The following is an 18,830-nucleotide window of genomic DNA, read 5'->3' on the forward strand; positions in this document are numbered from 1 at the left end:
CCATGTGAGCGACCCTGTAGCTGATCCTCACCCAGTCATGTCTTCAGATGACTGCAGCCCCTGCCCACAGCATGTTCCTGAGGGACCCTGAGCCAGAACTCCCATCTGAGCTACTTCCTTATACCTGACCCTCAGAAACTGTGTGAGGTATAAACGTTTGTTGTTTTAAACTGCTAAGGTTTGGGGTAATATACTTTGTAGCAACAGATAACTAATACATGGGCAAACAGAAAACATTCAGCAAGGAGGGAAAAAGAAAGTCCATGAAATTGGGTGAAACACTCTTTAGGAAAAGTATTTGGTTCACCATCTTGATAGGTCTGGAAGCTATGTATGGAGTTATTTGGAGAGTGGGTCTTTCCTAACAAAAAATGTTTTCCGGCCGGGCACGGTGGCTCACGCCTGTAATCCTAGCACTTGGGAGGCTGACGCAGGTGGATTGTTTGAGCTCAGGAGTTTGAGACCAGCCTGAGCAAGAGCGAGACCCCGTCTCTACTAAAAAATTAGACAGAAATTATATGGACAGCTGAAAAATATATATATAGAAAAATTAGCCGGGCATGGTGGCACATGCCTGTAGTCCCAGCTACTCGGGAGACTGAGGCAGGAGGATTGCTTGAGCCCAGGAGTTTGAGGTTGCTGTGAGCTAGGCTGATGCCACGGCACTCAACAGAGTGAGACTCTGTCTCAAAAAAAAAAAATTTCCTTTGCCTCAAGGACAAACTCTGGTATTCCACTAATTGAGAGTAATGATAGCTACCCTTTATTAGTACCTCTTACAAGCTGGGCAGCGAACTTATATTGTCTTTCACAAACAGGGAAACTGAAGCTCATTCAGGTTAGGTAATTTATCTAAAGACACACAGTGAGTAAAAGGCAGAACCAGAAAGAATCCCCACCCAGTGTGTATTCCGAAGCCCTGCTTCTTCCCACTACATTATTACGGCAGCCCCAATAGTGATTATTAAAACATTAAATGATAATAAAGATACCATAGTTCTTGTTCCACACACAGGGGTACGTGCGTTCATTGAAGTTAGAAAGGTAGAGCTTCTTCCTGCTTACGAGACAGGGCAGTTCTCCATCTCCACCACGGCTCACCCTATCTTGCTGCTGGCGTTCAATACGCTTGCTGATGACGTTAATTAAACTAGCATGGCAGCCTTTGGGGATCTGGACATCTTTGGCCTGGTTTGCAAGAGGACCAGGCGCGTCTCCAGTTGGGGCAGAAGTGAAGGATTCAGAAAAGAAAGTTTGCGAGGTGGAGACCGAAGGGCGCAAGATGGAAGCGGCGCCGGGGTCTCGGGGTCAGGAGCGGGGCAGTGAGCTTCCGGACCCGGAAGTTGCCTCTTCCCTGATCAAAGATGGCGGCCCGAGCGCCGCTCGCCCACCTCCCGTAACCAATGGGGTCCCGACGCTCGGCTGACTCACTAGGGCGACCTCGGCACTACATTGCATGATGCAATGCTCAAGTCCGGGAAGCCTTGGGTGCACGTTGGGGTGATAAGGCGGTGGCGGTGTAGCGGTTGATGTCCTTGGAGGTGACCAGAGCGACCGCAGGGATGGTGCTAGGTGGGTGAGCTCGGTGTATGGCGCGATGCTCCCTGTCTGGGGTTAGGAACTCTACTCCAGCCGAATTCCAACGCTTATCTTAGTGTCAGGCACAGAGTGGGCGCTCCACAAATGTTTGCGGACCGACTGGAGGGAGGGAGGAGATGAGGGAGCTGGCCCCTGGCGGGGCCCGAGAGATGGGCCAGGCTGGGGCTTCCCCGAGCCCTGTGTGCCCCGACGCTGCGACACCGGCCGCTCCGGCCCTGCCCCACTGCGAAAAATCCCGTGATTGCGCTGAGACTTGGGCGCTGGGAGGGGTTCAGACATAGTGTAGCCCCCAAATGTGCAGTTCTTCAAAGTGATCGTCAGTAAAGGACATTAAAATTCTAATTCTCTTTCACTCAGCCTTATTTTTATTGAAATTTCCAGGGAGACCTTACGGTGCAGTAGGGAAAAAAAGAAAAGGTTTAGGAGACCTGGATTAATGTCACTGTTCAGCCCTACTAGTTGTGAGGCCTTTTGCAATTTGTCTAACCTCAGAGCTTCAGTTTCCTTTAAAGACGAGGGAACTTGGTATTTATTTGCCGTCTCTGCACTGGCATTTTGATATCTGATTTGTTTGCGTTATTTTATTTCATCCTCAGTACAACCCTTCAAGGTGGGGATTGTTTTTTCTTATTTTATAGACTAAGAAATAAGCTCAGAATAGTTAAGAAAATTTCCCCGGGTCACCATGCCTTTTAAGGTACAACATTCAAGATTCCAGTGTAGGTCTGGTCAGCTTCAAAGCCCTTGCATTATTTTGGGGTATTTAAGTAGATAGAATAATTAGTCAATATTAGAAAAATTAAAATTATTAGAGTTCATTTTGAAAAGCTGAATTTGTAATATGTTTTTATGAGATGGATATCATTGAAATGGGGGAATAGGAAAATAATTAGGATATTAGTTTCTTATTGACCTCATTTTTTCTGCTCAGATGCGGGTTCTGTTTACAAAGGTAAAGCATGAATAAAGTAGTTGCAGTATAAAGGTGACTGATAATTATTGGCCAAACAAATAACTTATTCTCATTTTGTAAAACAACAGAGCTGTATGTCTCAGATCGAGAGGGAAATGATACAACGGGAGATGGAACCAAGGAGAAACCATTTAAAACGGGTCTCAAGGTAGTGTCTCTTCTCATTAGGAAAATGACTGCATTTATTAATGACTTAATATCAGTTATTGTGTGACTTGTCAAGAATTTTTTTTTCAAACACTAGATTTTAAAGCATATTTTCAGAAAAGGGAAAGGAAGGAATATATATAGATATGTAGCTTTAAAACTGTTTAGATGATCAAAGTCTAAACTTATTTGAACATTTTAAAAAGGTGTCTTTTTTCTTCTTTGCCACGTGGCATTGTATCTTGGAATTTTTCTATCCAATGAGTCAGACTGCTGGTTTTTCAACTCTTGTAAAAATAAAAATCACCTTTCCTTAGTCAGATGACTGCTAAAAGGCCTTTTAGTGAATTTGCCACAATCCAGAGTGGACTCCTCACCCTAAGGCTCAAAGACCTGAGTTAGATCAGCACACCAAGAATGGACCCATTTCTCAAAGCAGACACATGAGTCTGGAGCTTGAAGCTATTAATAGAATGCCAATTTATTATTGTGTTATTTCTCAGGACCTAGAATCCTCAAATGAGTTTAACACACTCTTTCTATGCAGACTTACATGGACAGCCAAGTAGAAATCAAATAGGTTCTTTTAAAGCTTGGACCTAGAACATGGATGTTAGGTAACTAATTGCATCAGGTTAAGGTGTGGCCCAACACACCCTTTTTAAAGTATTCCATGGACTTAACTTTTGAACTCGAAAGGCTAGGATGTGTTGGCTACCACTGCCACATAAGGAAGATGACTGAAAGTTCCTTCCTTGGGTCTTACCTAGGCAAAGCAGTGCCCTGACACTCCTTTTTCTGTGCATCCATGCCTGGCCAATCCCCCTTTTTGTTAACTGTGTTACAACATTTATTTAGTTACTAAATCCTCCTAACCTGGGAGCATTCTCTCGTCTTTTAGGTTATACCATATGATTGTGCTTTGGGATGTCATACATGAGTTTTGCTTTTTAACTCTTAAAGGGAAATCTTTCTCTCATTTCTGGGTTATTGAATGCCTCCTTGTGGCTCCCCAAAACTGACAGATACCATTTAGGTGAATGCCAACAGAATGTTTCTGTTAGCAAAAGTGTGCTGTTCTGATTTGGGGAATGGCAGTGTGGTTCTTTCAGTTGCAGTGATATAAAGGAGGGATCTCTTTGCATTTATTAATGACAGTACTGCAGACTGTCAGGTAGTGAATGAATTCCAAATGACCTACACAGAGCCCTATGACATCTAATTGTTAAAAAAAATGAACTCTCTTGGATGTTTTCAAAAGATCCAGATTCCCTCCCCCTCTGAGACTAATGTCCCTTTAGAAAAGGTCAGCTTTTGTAAGCTTAAGATCTTACAAGGAGAGAATAACTCATTGCATTTCTTGTTTGGTTTAATAACTTGGAAGAGATTTTTGAAAGAATGTTTGAAGCAATAAAATATCATCTTTCATATACTTTCAACTATTTAATAAAAGAACACAAAATATAAGCTATTAAATGATATATAGCACAGCAATGCCTGATGTGTTTGGTGAAAACAGGTATTCTACATGTAGGAATTTTTCAAATTAAATGAAGCTTTGCCTTTTGTGTACTTGATCATTATTTTGTTGAGTTTCAAAAATGTCTAACACACTTCTATGATTTCTTACAGAGCACTAACCTTTTAGATGTCACCTGCACTTGGCTTTTGCTATTAGGTGTCTCTTCTGTTGTCAGTGTATCTGTGCTGGTCACTACAGCCACGTAAAGTTTAGTGTTACTTCTAGTCTGTCCTGGGGAACTGTATTCTGTATGACTGAACTTGCTGGAATTGTTTGTGAGAGGACTTGAGGGCTTCTAGTTTAAACAAAGTTCTTCTTAGTATATTCAGCCAGTCACTGCCAATGTCAACCTCTGGCTGTTGAGGTCTCTATGCTTTTTTGTTGGCTCTTGTTGATATTCTGGATTGTTGAAGTTGCCTCATAATTAAGATGTTATTCTGATTTTAAGTATCATACATTAAAGAAATATCTTTTTTTCTCCCTCTCCACCCAAGGCATTGATGACAGTTGGAAAAGAACCATTTCCTACTATTTACGTAGATTCACAAAAGGAAAATGAGGTAGGGTGAACCAAAAACTTTACAGAATTATATTTTGTGAATAAATTTTCATAGAGGTCTTGAAAAAATTAAATATCTGTTTATCTCTTTAGAGGTGGGATGTTATTTCTAAATCACAGATGAAAAATATTAAAAAAATGTGGCATAGGGAACAAATGAAGAGTGAATCCCGAGAAAAGAAAGAGGTGAGTAAGGAATTTGCCACTGTGAACAGTGTTAGAGTCGTAACACCCGACGCCACTTTAACAAATTGCTTTATTGTCAAAAGGCAGAAGATAATTTGCGAAGAGAAAAGAACCTAGAAGAGGCAAAAAAGATTACCATTACAAATGATTCCAGTCTTCCAGAAGCAAAATGTGTAAGTGTGTATATCATTTTGAATATTATGGACTTGGCTACATCAGATCCTTATTTCTGTGTTTGAGGGCATGCCACATGGTTTGTTCATTCTGTTTTTACTTTCCTTTTAGAAAGGATAAAGAGAAATAACGTTTTAGAGTTATGTGGCTAGTTCTTTAGAGGTTCATTTTATTGCAGAGTTCAGAGTTCAATTATTGCATAATTGCTTATTAAATGAATTCTGTCCAAACTGAACACCAGCAGACCTGGTATCCAGGCCTGGCTGTACTGTGTGTTGTTGGTCAAGTGATTGTATACCCTTTCTAGTATCAGTTTCCTTATCATAGAATGAAGAGGTTGCAATCTGTGATTTTTATGGTTTATTTAAATAGCTAAAAAATTCATGATAAAATCATGCCATGAAAAATAAATAAGTAAATACATAAATAGATAAGCTGAGTGCAGTGGCTCACACCTGTAATCCCAGCAACTCAGGAGGCTGAGGTAAGAGGATTGCTTGAGGCCAGGAGTTTAAGACCAGCCTGGGCAACATCATGAGACCCTGTCTTTAAAAAAATAAGAAAAATTAGCCAGCATGGTGGAGTTCATTTGTAGTCCCAGCTATGGGGGAGGCTGAGGCAGGAGGATCACTTGAGCCCAGGAGTTCAAGGTTACAGTGAGCTGTGATTGTGCCACTGCACTCCAGTCTGGACAACAGGGTGAGACTCATGTTTGTGGTTTTGTGAAATTGGGTTCACTCTTCTTCCTTTTCTTTCTGGAACCCAAACAGATCACTAGACTATGAATGGACATGGTTTGATTTCCTGTAGTTTTTATTGCTGATAAATTGTTATATTTTTCCTGTTTCCTTAATGATGGAGCTGTTTTCTTGGCTGCGTTCATCAGCCCCTTCCTCTGTTCATCTCTTCTCTCTTTCATCCCCCAAGCAAAAAGCTACCTTTTTAGATTCCAAGTCCTGGACTGTATTGAAGGACTGTGGGGTCACGGAAAAGGTCCCATGTGGACTAGGACTGTTGCCGTTGTAGGGGCAGGTGCTCCACTTGTGACAAATCGAATTCATTTATTACTTGATTTTATATAGCAATATCTGAAATTCTTCTGATTGTTTCTCATTGCCAGTTTTGTACTAAAAAAAAGACTTGAATTTTTTTTGAACCACTTTAATATGGTGAAATTTGTTGGTTCTGACCTGCAGTAGAGTCACTCTCTTCAGTTTTGCACCATTTGTGATTTTTTAACGCTTTGTAACCATCCGTCTAATATTAGTGAAAAAGTTGATATGTATAAATGACATGATTGGTCAAATATTATTTATTTTAATTTAACAGGTGAAGATTCATGCATTAGAAGGATATAGAGGCCAAAGAGTGAAAGTGTTTGGCTGGGTCCACAGGCTGCGTAGGCAAGGTAAACAGTACAGCTTTTCTTTCTTTTTAATTTTAAATATCCCTGGTCTTGGATGAAGAAAAACATAAAAACATTTACTTGGGTTCATATTTAGGGGTTTTTTTTTGTATGCTGGCTTTTTTTTCTTTAATTTTTTCAGAGACAGAGTCTCGCTACGTTGCCCAGGCTGGACTTGAGCTCCTGTGCTCAAGGGATCCTCCCCGCTCAGCTTCCTGAGTAGCTGGGACTATAGGTGTGAGCTACTGTGCCCAGCTTTAAAGGATATAGTGACTTACATCCTAAATTTGTTCTTGCTTAAAATGACTATTGAAAGTTTACAAATTATTTAAATGGTGTTTTAACTTTAAGCACTCACAGTGATGTGGAGTTATCCAGTAAATATTTGTCAAATTGAATTTTAATTATTTAATGAAAAATGGGATGTATTACAGGAAGTTCAGATCTAAATCTGAAACATGGCCATAGTTTTTACTCTTATTATTAGTATATTTGCATTCTGTTTCTCCCTTGGTCCCGATATTTTGTTTTCCCTTTCTCTTTTTATTATTTTATTATGATATTATATGTCATGTGATACATAAACATTATTTTATGTTTCATTTTGTTATTATAAGTGATTATCAAATCTTTCACAAAAAGCAATGGCACATAAATAAGACAGTGATTCCATTCAACAATATTTATGCCTCTTCCACTGAGCACACAGTACTATGCTAGACATTGCAGGGGATTCAAGGGTGAAGAAGGCTTAATCCCTTAACTCATGTTGCTACTGTCTGCTTGCCCCTGGTCATGAGGATCATGGGATCACGTAGGATTTGAAGTACAGTATGGTGGAAATAAAATGCTTTACAAATTCTGAGTAGCATTATTATCAGTGAGTACTTAAAGGAAGCGAGCTGTGTGGGATGTTTGAACTTTCAATGTTTAACCTGAGAGGTTCCTTTACATAAGATTAAGTTATAAGAAAGTAATCTGTAGTGTCTTGAGAACAGCCTGGCTAAATTTTTATTTCTCATTTTTTAGGGAAGAATTTAATGTTTCTGGTATTGCGGGATGGTACAGGTTATCTTCAGTGTGTCTTGTCGGATGATTTGGTAAATGTCTTCCTTTATGTCTGAAAATTAGATTTTTTTTCAGCAATTTTCTGTATTATTTTGGGAATTCTAGCATCTGTATACATTTTTAAACTTATATTCACAGCAGATAACATGTATCAAAACATCACATTGTATGCCATAAACACATACTATTTTTGTTAATTATATCTTAATAAAGCCGGGGGAAATGCTTTTATTATGGAAAATTTCCAACACATAAAAAGTAGGACAGTATGAGGAATCCTCATGTGTCCATTACTCAGCTTCAGTAACTACCAATATTTGGCCAATCCTTGGAATTTGTCAGCCCCTCACACATCATGTCATTTCATACAAATACACGTGCACATGGATCTCTGAGAAAAGTTATTTTAACGTGATCACCTACCATTGTCAGACCCTCACCCAAATTAATACAACTGTTAAATGTTACCTAATATCCAGATTCTCCCAATCCGTTTGTAGTTCCTTTTTAAAATAGTTGCTTAATTTGAATGAGGATCCAAACAAAACCTACATGCTGCATTTAGTTCATGTGACTGAAATCTCCTTTAATCTATAAAAATGCTCCCTTTTCATTCTCTTTTTTCTTCCCCTTGCTATTTATTTATTGAAAAAAAGCCTGTTCAATTGTCCTGTGGAACTTCTCACACTGTAGATTTGGTTCATTGCATCCTTGTGGTGTTATTTAGCAGTTTCTCTATCCTCTTTTTTATAAACTGGAGGTTAGATAGGATTCCGTTCAATTTTTTGGCACAATTGTTATACTTCATGGGCAAAGCTCTGTTCTTCCAGTTGCATCACATCAAGAGGCACGTAAATAATGTCTCATTGTCTTCTGCTATGACTAGTGGGTTCAGGTGTTGACAGCCTGATCCCTCCATTTTAAAGTTTCCCCTCACTTTTCTCCTAATGACTTTAGCAAGAATTGACGCTCATGGTGTAGATGGGCTCTGTATATTATTTTAATAGTCCAGATTTTAAAAAGTAAAAATAAACTGGATATTTTTAAATTATGTGGGTTAGTGTCATTTATGCATATGTATGTATATAATTTGTGTATTTACATACATGTGTGTATCTATAGATAAATCTTTGTCTTCCACAAAAATAGCTGTTCTTTATTAATATTACAAATCAGTGGCCTTCTTTTTATTTTACTAGTATTTGACCAGATAACTTGTTTGTAAATAATTCTTCTAATTTTCTGTATGTTAAGATATTTTAGTATCAATGTGAATAACTAAATTTACACTTTGACCTTTTTATAGTGCCAGTGTTACAATGGATTAGTCTTGTCTACTGAGAGTAGTGTTGCAGTGTATGGAATGCTAAAACTTACCCCAAAGGGCAAGCAGGTGAGTGGATTGAGTTCTTCCCTGGGTGAATGAATAGGTGTGTGTTTGTTTGTTTTGCAATGTCTTTGTACTTTTGGTGCTTGGAGTATAAATACACAAATATGAAGCACGTGCTAAATTTATTGTGCCTTTAACAGTGAAATACGTGCCCTGTACAACTCATATGATAAAAAGAATGCAGGGGTTTTCAACCTTATAATTATTCCTGAATAAACCTCACAGGCTATAAAATAGCTACTTTGCTGTGAGTATATTAATAACTTTTCAGCTAGGTGGAAATAAAAACTTAGTAACCCATCCAGAAAATTTCAGAGAAGAATAGTAACCTAAATCTGAAACTTTTTAAATAGAATTTGAAACCCTCTTTTTAAAAAAAGTTAAACATAACTCCCATATTCAAAGAACTGTTTCTTCTTTAGCCAACAGGCACATAACCTATCCCAGTTACAGTTACTTGTTGGTAATTACAGTTCACATAACTACTGTGGTTATATTTGTTGGCTAGGAAAGAAAACAAACAAATGCTACATATTAACCACAAGAGGGAGCAAACAGAGTCCTCCTAATCAGCTAGAAGTATTGATAAAAGGTCTCACAGAATTCTGTAAAAGAATCTATAGTAAGAATAGATTATAGTAAGAATATAGTAATGAATATCTGATTCAAGTTCACTGAGTTTTCCTTGGAAGTAATGTGATTGCAAAATGGAGTGGTTGTTATCATGTTACTTGGTATCCAGTGTTTGGTAATAAGATAATTATATGTTCCAAGACGTGTGGCTTTTAAAATGAACTGCTTTTAATGGAATTATTAGGGGAATTTGAATTTTTATTGTATATGTGTTCCAAAAATAAACAGCTCTCAGTAAAATCTTTACATTTGAGGAGTTTTTCAGTATGGGTAAATATGTTAATTTAAATTAGTGGGCAGACGATAGAAAGATACACCAAAATGTGAACAGTAGTTAGTAGTTCCTCCAGGTTGGGGGATTACAGGTTATTTTCCAGTTTGTGCTTTTCTATTTTTAGGAATGTATGTGTGTATTTACTCTGAAATAGTAAATGTAAAAATATCAATAAAAAATTGAATTATTGGGTCTTTGCAAGGCTAATAATGATGAGGTTTTTAGAAACACCAGCTTACCAAAAATTTTGATGTAAAAATTTTCAATAGTGTTAATTTTGTATTTCCTTCTCCCTCCTTTTCTTTCTCCTCACCCTACTTTTAAAACATTCAGGCTCCAGGGGGCCACGAGCTGAGTTGTGACTTCTGGGAACTGCTTGGGTTGGCCCCTGCTGGAGGCGCTGATAACTTGATCAACGAAGAGTCTGACGTCGATGTCCAGCTCAACAACAGACACATGATGATCCGAGGAGAAAACATGTCCAAAATCCTAAAAGCACGTTCCATGGTCACCAGGTGCTTTCGAGATCACTTTTTTGATAGGGGCTACTGTGAAGTAAGTGTGGTTTGTCAGCTTTTGCAAAAAATACCTCCTTTGCCATTTTGAAACCTGAATGGCGGTACTCACGCTAGGCCTTTATTTCCTCCTCCGTTCCATTTGAACAGGTTACGCCTCCGACACTAGTGCAAACGCAAGTGGAAGGGGGTGCTACGCTCTTCAAGCTTGACTATTTCGGGGAAGAGGCATTTTTGACTCAGTCCTCTCAGTTGTACCTGGAGACCTGCCTTCCAGCCCTGGGGGATGTTTTTTGTGTGGCACAGTCATACAGGGCGGAACAGTCCAGAACACGAAGGCACCTGGCTGAGTATGAAATTGTCTTTTTGTTTTTATTTAGTTTTAGAAAATGTCTTCAGAGATGAAATTTTTTGTAGAGGTAAATGATAGCTATGTAAAAATTTTTGATCTATTAGGATAATGGAAGAACATGTTAAGAAGTTTTGCCTTCTCAGGCCATTAGCTAAGGTCTGTTTTTGCGCTTGGCCTTGATCCTTTATGTGTTAAGGAATAAATAGGAAACCATCACTCAGGTGGCAAGAGGGGAGTCCGAAACTAATTTGCCGAGTTGGGAATTGGTTAGCATCGTTGGAATTTTACTTGTATGAGTTTACCAATGTTAAAATCCTTACTTTTGAAACCAGCATAAGAGAAGAGTGGTTCTGAGCTAGTGTCTTGTTCTTCAGATACACTCACGTGGAAGCCGAGTGCCCTTTCCTGACCTTTGAGGACCTCCTGAACCGATTGGAGGACTTGGTCTGTGACGTGGTAGATAGAGTCTTGAAGTCCCCTGCAGCAAGTATAGTGTATGACCTCAACCCGGTAAGGTGTAGTGTTTGTAGAAATAAAAAGTTGTATTTTGGACATTTTTTTGGAAGACAGTGAAGCCTTCACAGCTTTTGTAGAGTTGATGGTGATATTAGGAATTGTCAATAATTTTATTCTATTTTAACTTACGTAAAAAGAGGTTCATATGTTTTCCATTTTAGGAATGCCTGCATAGTTTTTTAGTCTGAAGGAATATTTTATTATAATGGTAAATGTTTTCTTTTAATGGAAATTTTAGTGTTAGTGGTTTCTTAATATATACTGTATTTTTCCTTTTTACAATAGAACTTTAAGCCTCCCAAACGGCCTTTCAAAAGGATGAACTATTCAGATGCTATTGTGTGGCTAAAAGAACATGATATAAAAAAAGAAGATGGAACTTTCTATGAATTTGGAGAAGTATGTATTTCTCTCTAATCATTGTTTTAAAGGTGGTATTGTGTTCCAGTGGCTTGCTGCTTCTGGCTAATTAACTAGTAAGAGGCATATGCTTGTCCTCAAGTAAATGGTCATAGCAGAACATGCGTCATGGGGTTGTCTGAGGATTCACTGAGTTAATAGATGTAGGGAAGCCTCAGAACAGGTGCCTTTTCTGTAGCATCCGGTAAATGGTAGCAACTTTTTTTTTTTTTTTTTTTGAGACAGAGTCTCGCTCTGTTGCCCGGGCTAGAGTGAGTGCCGTGGCGTCAGCCTAGCTCACAGCAACCTCAAACTCCTGGGCTTAAGCGATCCTACTGCCTCAGCCTCCCGAGTGGCTGGGACTACAGACATGTGCCACCATGCCCGGCTAATTTTTTGTATATATATATTTTAGTTGTCCATATAATTTCTTTCTATTTTTAGTAGAGACGGGGGTCTCGCTCTTGCTCAGGCTGGTCTCGAACTCCTGACCTCGAGCGATCCACCCGCCTCGGCCTCCCAGAGTGCTAGGATTACAGGCGTGAGCCACCGCGCCTGGCCAGTAGCAACTTTTTAGCCGCCTTTCACATCTCATCCTTTGCTTCTTTCTCTTCTTTCATGATTGTTCCTTGGCCTCCACTTATGAGCTCTACTCAAAATTCTCTAGGCTGACAGGGATGCTCTAGAAGGTTGTGAAGCCCTGAAATTACATGCAAAATGTATGTGTGTGTTTTGTTTTTCTGGAGAAATTATCTTGTGCTTTCAAAAGGGATTCATTCCCCCCAAAACAGTGTTTTAAAACTCCTTTACATGGAAGGCAATTCAAAGAAGATAGCTGCTGGTTAAAATGCAAAACCAAGAGAGGCGGCCTTGGTGAGGAGGGTAGCCTAGTGCCCCAGATAAACTTAGCATTGTTTTTTGCCTGAAAAACACCCTTCCAGCATGCATTGGGGGTGCAAATTTTTAACGCCATTCCACGCCCTCTTTCCTGTGCTTTTAACCACGCTTTACATAATATTTGCAAATGTAATTATTTTACAGGTGAAATGTGAGTAGCTGCTGCTAACTAGAGTTTTGGTTCTTAGAAGGAATTTATACAGAGAAGAAACAATATACTACTAGGACTATATAAAGCACTCATTGTTTTGTGATTCAGTTTATGATGTATAATACAATTTTGTACTGAAAACTTAATACTATTAGTATACGTAATTGTTAGCTAGGTAGTGTGAGTGGGAAAAACACAAGCTGCGGAGTCGGAAGCACCCCCCTCCAAGTGGGCTTGGCTGCCCCCTCTGTCCCTCCCTGCTGTATGACTGAAGACCAGTGGCCCCGCTCTCTGGTTCCTTATCTCTATGGGGTCCATGGCACAGGGAGCCCTCAGTGCCTGTCAGCATTTACTGTACGTTGCTATCACCCCATACATATGAGGACACTAGAGTAGATAAATGGCCTTCAGACTTTTTGAGGTGTGCAATAAGACCCCACTTCCCTAATTACATCTTACACAGAAGCCCAGTGTGTAAAGCAGATACAAGCTAAGGGACCAGAGCTTGGAAACGGGTGTGTGCTGTGGGGTTGCTGCATTCCGTGTCAGTTCTTACATCAAGCAAATCAATGAGTCTTCTGTTCTCTCGATCAGTTTTTACTGGAACAAGAGTTTTCAGTTTTAACTTGAATTTATGTGTGGTACTGAAGGATGTTTTGAGAGAGGAACGGATTAACTTGATCCATCATTATGTAACATTTCTTGGCTAGCTATTCCAGGTGTGGTTACACTTATAAATTTGACATTGGTTATTTGTCTTATGCTTGTGCCTTACTATCATTAAAGGCATGACTGATTGATTATAACAGGAAAGAAGTACAGCTTACAGGAGAGTTTAAAGATTAGTGTCATTCATAACGTACTCAGTGTATGGATCAATGATGTTCTGCGGCGTCATTCACTGATCACCTTGTGCCTTACGGAACTAAATGGACCACGTTCACTTCAGAGCTAAACAAAACAGGCCACTGGAAAAACAGCAGTGTCTAGTCACAGCTTGGGCTTTGCTTTTGTTTCTCTTTTTGTTTTTTTGGTTTTCGTTCCTCAAGCAGCATGGTGGTTAAGATACACTGTAAAAGAAGGTCGGTTTTTTTTACAGCTCATTGAGTAACTGTGAGTTTTAAAAATATATTTATTTCTTTTTGAAAGAAATTGTTCCTTACAAGTGTGTATGGGTTAAGGGTTGGTGTGTGTGCTCTACTATGTTGAATTAATGGAAGGAAGAGCTGATACGGGTGAAAGAGCCGCTGCTGTCTTGTTGCGTTTGGAGCTGTAAATGTTAATGAAGTCTTGTTTAACCTCAGGATATCCCAGAAGCTCCTGAGAGACTGATGACAGACACCATTAATGAACCAATCTTGCTGTGTCGATTTCCTGTGGAGATCAAGTCCTTCTATATGCAGCGATGTCCTGAGGATTCCCGTCTTACTGAATCTGTCAGTTTGTGATTCACAGAGTATTAGTCATTTTGCTTTTTAAGGGGGTGGGGAGTGTCATCCGTAATAAGATACAGCTCATGGCAAATATTGTATATCTAGAATGACAATATTTTAAAAAGTGGGTTTTTTCCTCCTCTGATTAGGGTCAACATGCTTTGTAAACTAGAGAATCTAAATAATATTTGAATTTTGCATGATCACAATACCTCCTTTAGCCCTCAGAGCTGAATTGTAATTTTCATTTAAGCTCCAGGGCAGTGTCGTGTCTGACAGTCTGGCACTAACCGTGCATTTTATTCTTGCTTATATTTAAAGGTTGACGTCTTAATGCCCAATGTTGGTGAGATTGTGGGAGGCTCAATGCGTATCTGGGACAGTGAAGAAATGCTGGCAGGTTATAAAAGGGAAGGGATTGACCCCACTCCCTACTACTGGTATACAGATCAGGTAAAAACAAGTCTTAAACATTCTTTAAAATTTTTTCATCACAATAGTTCTGTGTACATTGAAATGTTTATAAGGAGAGAATTCAGGGTAGTACTTTGGTGTTTGGATGAGCTGTTTTCAGGTTCCTGGTTATAATGATGTGGCATGTGACTATTACCAGTTTTCTCTTGGCCAAGTTACATGTCAGTTCATTTGCAGACCTGTTTAACAGCTGGCCTGGCTCATTGCATCTGAATTTTAAAAAATCTGTCATTAGATCCCACCAGTATCTAGTACTATCCTTCCTTTTCCCTGGGTAAAGAGACACTAACTCAGGGTAAGAGTCTGAAATCTCTTCTTTCCAGAGTGGTACTTAATCCCTGGTTTATTTTTCATACCAAATTATTCCTTTACACATGGTTCATGAAGGCAATGTAGATTAAGGATTGAATTCTTAACCGCAGTGAGCCAACTCCTCACCATGGAAAATTTTAACCATTTTAGATGATAACATTGATTTTTCTCTCTCTCTTTTCTTTAAACAGAGAAAATACGGTACGTGTCCTCATGGAGGATATGGCTTGGGTCTGGAACGGTTCTTAACTTGGATCCTGAATAGATATCACATCCGAGATGTGTGCTTATACCCCCGGTTTGTCCAGCGCTGCAAGCCATGACCAAGTCCTCCTGCAGCATGAAGGAGAGAATATGGTTCATGAAAGGAATAGGCTGCCTCTTTAAGAAAAACAAAAAACAAAAAGCCAGAATCTTCCCTTTTTGTTCCATTGGGGTATAAACTATTTCTGTTCTCTATGTTTTTTATTCCTACTACCATAAAAAGTAGCCCAAATTACTTGAACATCAAGTGATGTTGATGTTGTCATTTTAAGAAAAATAGCCATTACAAAGTTTGGGGAAAATATATGGCAAGTAACTCTATAGTTATGGATACATTTCAGCTTTTTATCTAATTACAGGTCATAATTTTTGGGTTATATACATAATTAAACAGTTTTAAATTATGGTCGAAGACATTCCAGTAACTTAGTCTTTCTGTCCTTTTAAGTGTAACTGGAATTCTCTAATTTATTTTATTGCATCATTGGGTTAAAACAAACATCTTGGGGGGAAATTGGCAATATGGTGTGAAAATCTGCTGGTATTAGAACAGGGTATAATTCATCAGTAGATACTAGAATCAAATGAATGTGCAAGTGTTTTGCATCAGTTATTAACCTTTTCTAAGTCTCCATAGCTGCTTATAATTCTGATGCATACAAATTGATATGGGAGAATTTGTAAAAATGGAATTTCCTTAATATGAAATAAGAGCATAATTTGGGGGGGTACTTAAATGATTCACAGCATCCCTCTTAGCATTAGTTTAAGCTAAAGAGGCAGACTGATCTTCTTTCCTGGTAATTCCTAAGTAATTAAGAATAAATAAGTTCAAAAACAATTTGCTGCCAGCATCTTAATAACAACTGTAAGTGGCTGTTTGAGTTGCCCCCGCCACGTCCTTAGATCTAATCTGTGCTACCTTATTAACTCACAGCAGGCTTCTTGAATGGCTTCATTTCAGATTTAGTTAATTTCTCCCCCAAATGCATGTCATGTATTCTCAATAGGCTGTATTTCCAGCAATCAATAAATGAACACACGTAAAAACTCTTTGTGGCTTAATTTTCTTAAAGCTGAACATCTCTGTCTCACGTTAATTAGTTCATGCCTTTTGCATTTTTTTATCTTTTTATTTTTTATGATGTATATATGTGAAGTTAGATATTGCCCCAATTAAGTAGGTATTACTAAAGTTATATGGTAATGAAAGGGAATGGTTTTTTTAAAATTAGGTATGTTGGTCCTAGTTACATTTTTTAAATTGTTTTTTGTGTTGTTTTTGGACACATCAGATTTTATCCTGTTTTGCAATTAAATGAAATGACCGATGGAAACGGCATTTATAGTCTATTTGTCCTATATCTTTAAATAAAAAAATACTTGAAAGAATGTGAATGAGTTCCAAACATCTTCAACTAGGCAGTTCATTCGATCAGAATTCAAGTGAAGAGGTTAGGCTCAATTAGCCTAATTTTTTTTTTTTTTTTTTTGAGATGGAGTCCCACACTGTGGTCCAGGCTGGAGTGCAGTGGTGTGATCACAGCTCACTGCCACCTCCAACTCCTGGACTCGGGATCTTCCCACCTCAGCCTTTCAAAGTGCTGGGATTACAGGTGTGAGCTACCACACCTGGCCTAAATTTTAATCATGTAAATGGATTGAGAATTTTAAAATACTAAAGGAGACCAAGGATAAGAGAGTCAAGGTCGTGGTGACCTGAGGCCAAGAAACTGAGCACAGTGGGGTGCAAATCTCCTGCACCTGGACTTTATTCCTTTCACTGTGTGGTTGTTGCCCTAAACCAAGCATCGCAAATGTCATCCCACGTCCCTACGTGCCAAGGGATCACAGACACCCCTGGATCTGAGTTCCTGCTCTTTCGGGCCTCTTCTGTCAGTGAACTCCCATCTCACGGCTCTTTCCTCCCGGAAACCTGTTGATTTTTACACCAAAAACCACCTTCACCTTAGGCACTTATGTAACAGACTTGCTGAAAGTTTTAGAGACAAGCAGGAGGCTAATTCAAATTAAATAATCAACTTGCCATCTCCTTAAATGTCCTTTAGCCATTTCTAGCAACCCCATTTTCCACCTTGTTCAGCTCCCTTCCACCTTGCTGCCTCTAGCAATTCTAAGGAGCAACCTTGACTGCACATTGGGATCAGCAGGGGACCTTAAACATAAGTCGCCTGGGTCTCACCCCAGACCAGCTGAGTCTGAATTTCAGCGGTGGGACCAGGATGTTTTTAAAAAGTTTCCCAGGTGAGGCTGTTGCAGAGTGAGGTTGGCAGTCATTAGGTAGCTCCCTCCTACTTCTAAACTCAACCTTAAGCCTCTCGAACTTTTGCTGTAGGTCCTCACTAAATGGTTTCATATTCATCTCCGTGGTGGAAATGGGAACGCCAGGGAAGGCTGTGTAACTCCAAAGCTTGAATTATTTTAAGCTGCCTTAAAATCAGTGTTTTTCATTCATCCCTTCTAGGAAAAAAGAAGGGATGGCATGATGTACAAATACTGTAATCCGTATTATTTGGAAGTTGCCACTCAGTTAAATGACTTAGTTTCTTATACTGAAAAGTTTCCTTCTACCCTCATGGCTTGTTATTAACATGATTAGGGGAAGAACATGATCTTTAAAGAGACATCGACATACTTGTATGTGGGACAAAGACAGCAGTTTCTAGAGTCAATATCAAGTTTGTATCTGATATAACTTATCTTCGTATCCCAACTCAGAAATGGAGGTGTTCAAAAATGTTAGCTTATTTAGGTATTTACCTCCATGTTGCTAAATAACATGCTTATTTTACTTTGTTGATATTTCAGTTTTAGACATTATCTGTCACTCTTCTAAGGAAGATGAGGATTTCACTTCCTTTTTCTGTCGCTGCCATTCATGCGCACCCTTCTCGCATCTCCCCATCTTTCCAATTTAGTTAAATCGTAATTTTGGTTGACTGCATAGGATGCTATAATTGCTTTTCCTTTTCTGCCCAATTTTTTTATTTTCCTATTACTAATAGTTGTCTTATTTTTTCTTTACCATTAGTTTAATCCCAAAAGCTGTTCAGACATACTGAGTAGTTACATCTTCATAGAAGCTTCTCCTGGAGCCTCTGCTTTAGTCTGAACTAGTTTCCCTCTAGTCTTAGAACACAATTGTCATCTTGCCATCTTTCACTCATCCTATTTCCTTTGCCTTTTTCCCCTCTTGGCCATCCTGTGTCCTGTACCCACTGGTTCCTGTTTCTTGGTTTACATCCTCATTTTGGTGGAGCACATTCTCTGGTAGTTTCCTAAGAGAGGGCTCATGGAAGTTGAGTTCATTGCGACCTTGCTTGTCTGAAGATGTTTTTAATCTATCTTCACACTTGAACCATATTTTCCATATAGAATTGTGGGTAAATGTCCGTTGGACGTTCCACGTGTGTAGGTAGGAGATGTGAGCTCCACTGTAGGCTGGGCCGCCTGGGCTGATTAGTAGGGGGCCCATGTCAGTATCGGTTTAGATCTTTCCTCTCAGGCTGGTTGGGTTTCCTGTGGAGGGAAAAAGCAGAAGAGAGCTCTCCGCAACGTCAGTTAGT

General features: G+C 39.1%; 1 protein-coding gene across 1 annotated transcript; it reads left to right on the plus strand.

The window, feature by feature from the left end:
- Window positions 1–1,448: 1,448 nt before the first annotated feature.
- On the plus strand, window positions 1,449–16,300 carry NARS1 (asparaginyl-tRNA synthetase 1). Its single transcript, XM_069467965.1, has 15 exons — window positions 1,449–1,572; window positions 2,641–2,720; window positions 4,736–4,801; window positions 4,894–4,986; window positions 5,070–5,159; window positions 6,490–6,568; window positions 7,595–7,665; window positions 8,940–9,026; window positions 10,264–10,485; window positions 10,596–10,795; window positions 11,172–11,307; window positions 11,599–11,712; window positions 14,065–14,196; window positions 14,515–14,646; window positions 15,171–16,300. The coding sequence occupies exons 1-15, from the start codon at window positions 1,530–1,532 to the stop codon at window positions 15,300–15,302; spliced, it is 1,677 nt and encodes a 558-aa protein (XP_069324066.1). The 5' UTR covers window positions 1,449–1,529; the 3' UTR covers window positions 15,303–16,300.
- Window positions 16,301–18,830: the final 2,530 nt, after the last annotated feature.

This window comes from Eulemur rufifrons, chromosome 5, assembly GCF_041146395.1.
Source record: "Eulemur rufifrons isolate Redbay chromosome 5, OSU_ERuf_1, whole genome shotgun sequence".
Classification (NCBI taxonomy): domain Eukaryota; kingdom Metazoa; phylum Chordata; class Mammalia; order Primates; family Lemuridae; genus Eulemur; species Eulemur rufifrons.

What these genes read in the sequence shown, in the direction of transcription:
- NARS1 (XM_069467965.1), top strand. Translation starts at nt 1,530, where the DNA reads ATGTCCTTGGAGGTGACCAGAGCGACCGCAGGGATGGTGCTAG. An exon ending in AATCCCGAGAAAAGAAAGAG is followed by an intron (nt 4,987 to 5,069) that starts GTGAGTAAGGAA and finishes TATTGTCAAAAG; the next exon opens with GCAGAAGATAATTTGCGAAG. An exon ending in GTCTTCCAGAAGCAAAATGT is followed by an intron (nt 5,160 to 6,489) that starts GTAAGTGTGTAT and finishes TTAATTTAACAG; the next exon opens with GTGAAGATTCATGCATTAGA.